Genomic DNA, 6,349 nt, shown 5'->3' with positions numbered 1-6,349 from the left:
ACATGATGGAAACATACAATACAAAATCAGACAGCTCTCAACACACGAACAAAAAGAAACTGAGAGAAAACTTTTGTTTTCTTTTGACTTGGAAGGCATGAAGCATCAGAGTTTTTTGATGTCCACATACTTCTGGCAGCTGGACTGTGGGGATTTTTGGATGAAGTTTCAGCTGTGTCGCTTTTACAGCAAACAGAATTCAACTTAGCAGAGAAGAAGAGAAACGATGGGGATGGGAGGTTAAGGAGGGCAGGTTCTGGAAACCAGAGGATAAACGGATGCAGCGCGCGATGCAAGACGGAGGATGGAGACGTGGAGAGGAAGTGAAGGATGAAGAGAGAGCGCGTACGTGAAGGCGAAGGGAGATGAAACGGATTCAGAGACAGAAAGCAGTCGGTGATTAAACTCAACAGTTTCTCAGCAGCAGGCGAACAGCGTCGCCGCCTCCTCCTCCTCCGCCTCCTCCTCCCTCCATCCGTCCATCCACCTCCTCCGTTCCTCCTCTCCATGCCGGCGGAGGTCTCCGCTGGGCTGCCATGGCAAAGATCCGGGTGTCGTACGAGTATTCCGAGGCCGAGGACAAAAGCATCCGGCTGGGCTTGTTCCTGATCGCCTGCGGGATCCTCAGCCTCTTCATCCTGGGTTTCTGCTGGCTCAGCCCGACGCTGCAGAACCTCCAGAGCAAACCGGCCAACTGCACGGTGAGCCCGGCTGCGAGCTCCGAGCTGCCGCCGGTGTCCGTAGACTAGATGTAGCTGTAGTACAAATGTTAGTTCTCTCAGTTTTTTTTTTTTGTCAAAATTGACACTTTAATTGTCATTTTTAGGATTTTTTTCCATAACATTAATACTAGTGTAAGTTATTCCAGTGGTTTAGCACATTTGGGGTGCTGATAGAAGTAGTTTTAATCAGTATTACTAAGATTTGTTGTATTTTTGGCATTAGTTGTGTATCTTAGATAATCTTAGTAGGTACGTTTTAATGCAAATTTCATCGTCGTGCACCTCCAATTGTACATATAAAATTACTTTATTCTATCATTATTCAGAGCACAATATATAATAAATACTAATATTTAAAGTAGGAATTTAATATATTAGGTCTAGTAATCAAAGATACTTTTTTACGGTATAAAAAGTAGTGCAGCCTATTTCAGAGTACTACAGAATACTACAGTAGAGCAGTAATACATTTCAGAATGATTTTATCTGCATTAATGACCGTGTTTTATGTAGGTTATTAAACTACATTGATCATGACAACACTTGAAAATATGCTGAATTCTATTAAGTTCACTTTAATGTTTTTGTTTTTTTACCTTTAAATTCAGTTATTAAGATTGATGGTGGCTGGTTGTGACAAAATGAAAATGAAGGCTTAAACAAACATAAAACATGGGTTTTACCGTCAAGAAGTATAACATTACTTCAGCTAATATTTGTGTATTAGGATATTCTTGTCAGCAAGAAACAGTGTTTGATAGTGGAACAATTATTTAGATCAATGGTTAATTAATCAAGCAAAAGTGTCCTATATTATTTGTTTCTAGTAGTAGTAGAAAGAAGTAGTAGTTTTTAGGTTTCATGCGTGTAAACTGAATATTTTGTAGTCTTAAATATAAGGAATTAACTTGAGGACACAATTATTTGCCGTTTTATAGACTAAATGATTAATTAAAGTTAACTGACCATAAAAATGTTCTCCAAAGTTGTTGCAACACAGAGATGGGAAGCAGAATTAGACTGTAACGCTGTGATTGAACCTGTCTTTGTTGTACTGTGACGTCCTAATTGATCGATAAATAATCACATGTGATGTTGCACACATACAACACACTGCTACCATGATTACTTGAACCTGTACACGTAAACATGTATTTCGCTGTAGATACTGGTGATTTGCAGCATGTCGGGGAAAAGCTAAAGTCAAAATCAGTACAACGGGATTTGGGAGTTAGATTGAGATTATCTGGTAAAAAAAAAAAAAAAACAGAAGGTTAAAGTGTTTAGGAATAAATCAGGACAAACCCCAACACAGATCAGCTCCATCAGTCTCAGAGTTTTCATCCTGCTGATGGTCGGTGAAGGTGATCACACCAACCTGACTGATCCAATCTGACAGGATCAATCACACCCATGTCAGTCATCTACCAGTGAAACTGCACCTCACTGTTGATGCAACGCTACCAACATGCATATGATATTCTATGTTAAGTTTTAAAATGCCTTCCAGTTACATCACACCAGCTCTCTTTTCCTCTTGTGACCTTTAATTTGGACAGAAAGTTGTTTGATATTGCAACAGCTCAACCACCCTCAGGCCATTTCTGATTTAGTTATTCTAATGTTTTTGGTTATCGATGCAAAGTGGATTTGTCTACCTAAAGCTCCTTCGGTCCCCTCATGCTGCGTCACTTTTCACCGTGGATCATTGAAACAGTTTGTGCAGCATTTAGAAACCACTGGGAGTATTCATTAAAAAATAAATTACAGGCTTCCAGAGCACGCTCCTTGCTGTTTACTGTGGATGAGGAATTAAAACCAACCTGATTGATTTGGCTGTTAGCTAATTGCATCATCTTGGAAGAATGTTAATGCCTTATGGGGAGTGGAGGGCTTTTGTTTTGTTGCCTTTTAGATTTCATTCCAAAGTTAGAGAGCAGGTCAACTCTGTCAAAATGAATTCATTGCTTGATAAAACATAACTCACAATACTTGGTATTATTGCAGATCTCTGAACTCTTGAGTGATGACGTCCGACTTTGATCAAATCAGCACAGATTACTTATATCTCATGTATTGTTATTCGTTTCCATCCAGCTGGTTCCACTTTCAGTTCTCTAATGAGTGGTCATCAATCCTCATTCACATTTGAGACATTTCTCTCCAAGCTAACTCTGCAGTTATTGTGTCCACACACATTTAACAACATTTTGAGAACACATATTTCAAATCAAATCAAATCAAATTTATTTGTATAGCTCATTTCATGTACAAAACAATTCAAAGTGCTTTACATAAAATAAAAGCATTGCAGCAGGCACTAACAAATATTTCCATTTAACTGAATATTAGCTAACGGTCATGACCATTTTTATCAAGTTTTTTGTTTTCCAACTCAGTATTGCTATGTGACTGTTTGTTTTTCACAAATTACATGTGAAGTTTCTTTTAACTTTTAACATTAAGCACTCAAAGCTGGTAATGGTTTTATGTTAGCTCTGTCAGTTTGTTGAAAACGCAGCCCTCAACTCGATTTCAAATGTTTAACAAACTTATATTAAAACTAGAACTTTCTAAAATAAGTTAAGAACTGGTTACTGCATAGAATCACACTGAAAGAATTAGGCTAGTACTGGTTATAAGCTTCTTTGACATATAATGATGAGCATATTAGTATGCACTGGTACAAACCTGTTTAGCAAGTTAGCTTACCTGTTCATGTTTATACTCTCTGTTTTCTATTTTTTCATGTCACAAGAGAAAAAAAGCTTTAAGAAAATCACTTATCAATATATTTAGCTCAATTGAATTTATTTTGTAGAAAACTAGTTGCAGATGTTGGAGTGTAAATTCTTTAATCTAACCAAGAGCTGCTGTTAGCTAAAACTAGCTTTCAGGACACTAAATTTTCACGCAGCTGGAAAATGTGTTTTGTGTGTTTTATTCTAACCTGCAAACTAATGCTAGCTAATAATATGCTCATTAAACTATTTTCTTGATAACTAGAATAGATAAGCCAGCTAACAAGACATGCTAGCATCAGGATTCCTAGCGCAGTTAAATACACTGTTTAATCCTTTCTTTACACATTTGCTGCTTCACTGTAGAGGTTATAGTCTGCACAAAGATCTTACTGCAGGTATTTCAATATGGGGAAATTCAAAAGCGTCCCACATTTGACAGTTTGCTGATAAACATATCACAGTAATTGAGTATTTTGTGAGCAGTACGTTTCTACCAATATATTGTTGCTATATATGTTTGCTCTGATTTGCTTTATGTTTTTTGGTCCCTTGTAATTTTGAAAATTGTGAGTTTTTTTATTTATTTGTAAAACTGAATGACGGTCGTCCTGCCCACCTTTTCAGTGGAAGTCTAGTTTAAGTATCTTTATCACAGGAAAAATGGGAAACTAGCAAATACTTTTGCACTATTTTCTCATTTCGCAATTACTTTGTTAGTCCATAGTGCAAAATACAGTCTCAAAAAAATCTATATAAACACAAACTATGATCTTTTCCTACGTTTGTCCAAGTAATTTAGTTTTCTAAACCGCAAAAGCAATAAATCAAAGTGTAATGCTGCCACTCATAATGATAGTGAGTTTTAAATAGGGTTGCACACAGCCTGAAAGGGAAATTAAGTCTGAAAACATGATGGTACCAGCTGACATGAACCCCTGTCTCCTGGGTGAAAGTCCTGTAACTAGTACAGTTTGTACTGAAGACTCGCCTCGCTGTTGTAATGTGACACTGTGTTGCATGGGGAAAAGATCGAACTCCAGTGCAGGGGGGGTCAGGATGTTAATGTGCAGTGCTCCCATTTATCCATTTGTCTTCTTCCTCCAGTTGGTGTCAGTGTTGCATCCTGAGGAGATGTTTGAGTGTGTGTTTACCTGCGGAACAGACTGTAAGGGGACATCCCTCTATCCCTGCCTGCAGATCTTCGTCAACAACTCAGAGTCCAACACTGTGGCGCTTCTGCACTTTGATGAGCAGCAGCTGGTCCTCAACCCAAAGGTACGTAAAACTGTTCTGTGTCGTGTTAAGAGACGAAAATGTACCGAAACAATCATCTGTCCACGGCCAGTGGACATGCAGATGTTTCTGTTCGTACTGCACTCAACACATGTTGAAACTAGAGCATCAACCGTCTGTTAATTAATTATTTTCAAAAAGCTGATACCATTTTTTTGGCTTAAAATCTTAATAATATTGTATCTTACCTAAAGGTCTTGATTGATTCATGATTCAAGCTGTTCTATTTAATTCTCCAGACAATAATTATGGAGGCTAATTATTCTGATATTTACTATTTCTAGCTTATGGTGTCATTTATTTATTTATTTGATTGAACTTTTTCTTTTGGAGTTATTGGCTTTCATACTGTTATATAGTAAGCATGTTTTCCTTTTGAAGTTTTGCACTACATATTTCTATCGGGGTGCCACTTTGCTGCCAATTTTAACTCTAAAAAATGTGTATCCATCTCCTAACTTTGTCTTACAGGCTCATACAAGTGTCACATTCACCAAATACTTTTGTTGTGAATAGTTTGTTTCATCCCACTAACTTTATCCTGTTTATGATGCGAGACACATAGTTGCCATCTTAATGCAAATCTTACATCCTGCAGCAGAAAAATCGGCAAAGTTTGGAGTCATTATCATATGTTTAAGAGAAGCTGAAATGATTTTAAATAGCCTCAAATAACTTAAAGAGAATACCATTTCCCATCATGGGATGGTTTTGAATTAGTTGAGAGAAAAGATTTTTGTTTATTTGTTTTATTTTTGTCAGTGGCAAGTAGTTGGTCAGACAGATATGAAGGCTACCAAGCCTCAGATCATTAATAAAACTACTAATGCATAACACAATGAATATAAGTAATGAATGGATTGTAAGTACTGTACAGAACAAGGGGGAAAAATAAGTATATAAAAAAAAATTAAATAAATAATCGGCCGATATGGATCGGCCCATTGTCACCGATACCCGATCTCGAATTTTCTGCGATATCGGTACAGATATCCCATCCAAATATCGAATCGGTGGATCCTAATTGTAAGTGATTACTATGAAGAGTAGCAGTGAGTTGCAGTAAGACATGATTTTACCATTATTTTTTAAATACACCATGAATACACTGAAAACAAAGAACATCCAAGATGAATTAATTACTGAGAGCTTATATGTAAAGATGAGTTCACTTCATGAATTTCCACAAAAGCACAGAAGAAACATGACACGAGGCAATGTGAAATGTAAACTGCTGGCACGTTCAACGATAAAAATGGAAGCGCAGCTGCAATCATGGCTGCTTTTTTTTCCACATGAGCATCAGGAGTGTTTGAGTCTGATTAGTTTTGTATCACAGCTGTCTGAAGGCCTGAGCTGAACAGAAATAGATCCAGAGACACAACACACCACTTAGACCCTCAGTGTTCGAATGAAGGACTCACAGCAGCATGAACAAACAGCTGATGGTAAACTCTTCACAGCTGTGTGATCTTGTAGTTTTTACAGTTTTGAGAAAAGTTGGACCTTTTGATTTGTTTTTTAAAGGCTGGAACCATAAACAAGACAATGCCCTTTTACATGGATTTCAGTAATTAGATGCTCAATTCT

At 37.3% G+C, this 6,349-nt stretch overlaps 1 protein-coding gene across 2 annotated transcripts in view; it reads left to right on the top strand.

Annotated features, from left to right (window-relative positions):
• The first annotated feature begins 201 nt into the window (after positions 1–201).
• Positions 202–6,349, top strand: part of LOC142385618 (calcium-activated potassium channel subunit beta-4-like) — a 51,023-nt gene continuing 44,875 nt past the window's right edge. The window contains exons 1-2 of one of the 2 annotated variants that reach the window (XM_075472298.1): positions 202–701; positions 4,664–4,741. In XM_075472298.1, coding sequence (XP_075328413.1) covers positions 537–701; positions 4,664–4,741 — 243 coding nt within the window. In that variant the 5' untranslated portion in view covers positions 202–536. Of the gene's footprint in view, positions 702–4,570; positions 4,742–6,349 lie in introns of both variants that reach the window. The other variant, XM_075472297.1, reaches the window with a different exon arrangement.

This window comes from Odontesthes bonariensis, chromosome 8 (genome assembly GCF_027942865.1).
Source record: "Odontesthes bonariensis isolate fOdoBon6 chromosome 8, fOdoBon6.hap1, whole genome shotgun sequence".
Taxonomy (NCBI): Eukaryota; Metazoa; Chordata; class Actinopteri; order Atheriniformes; family Atherinopsidae; genus Odontesthes; species Odontesthes bonariensis.
The sequence above is the reverse complement of the archived record's forward strand: the minus strand, read 5'-3'. Positions and strand labels throughout refer to the sequence as shown.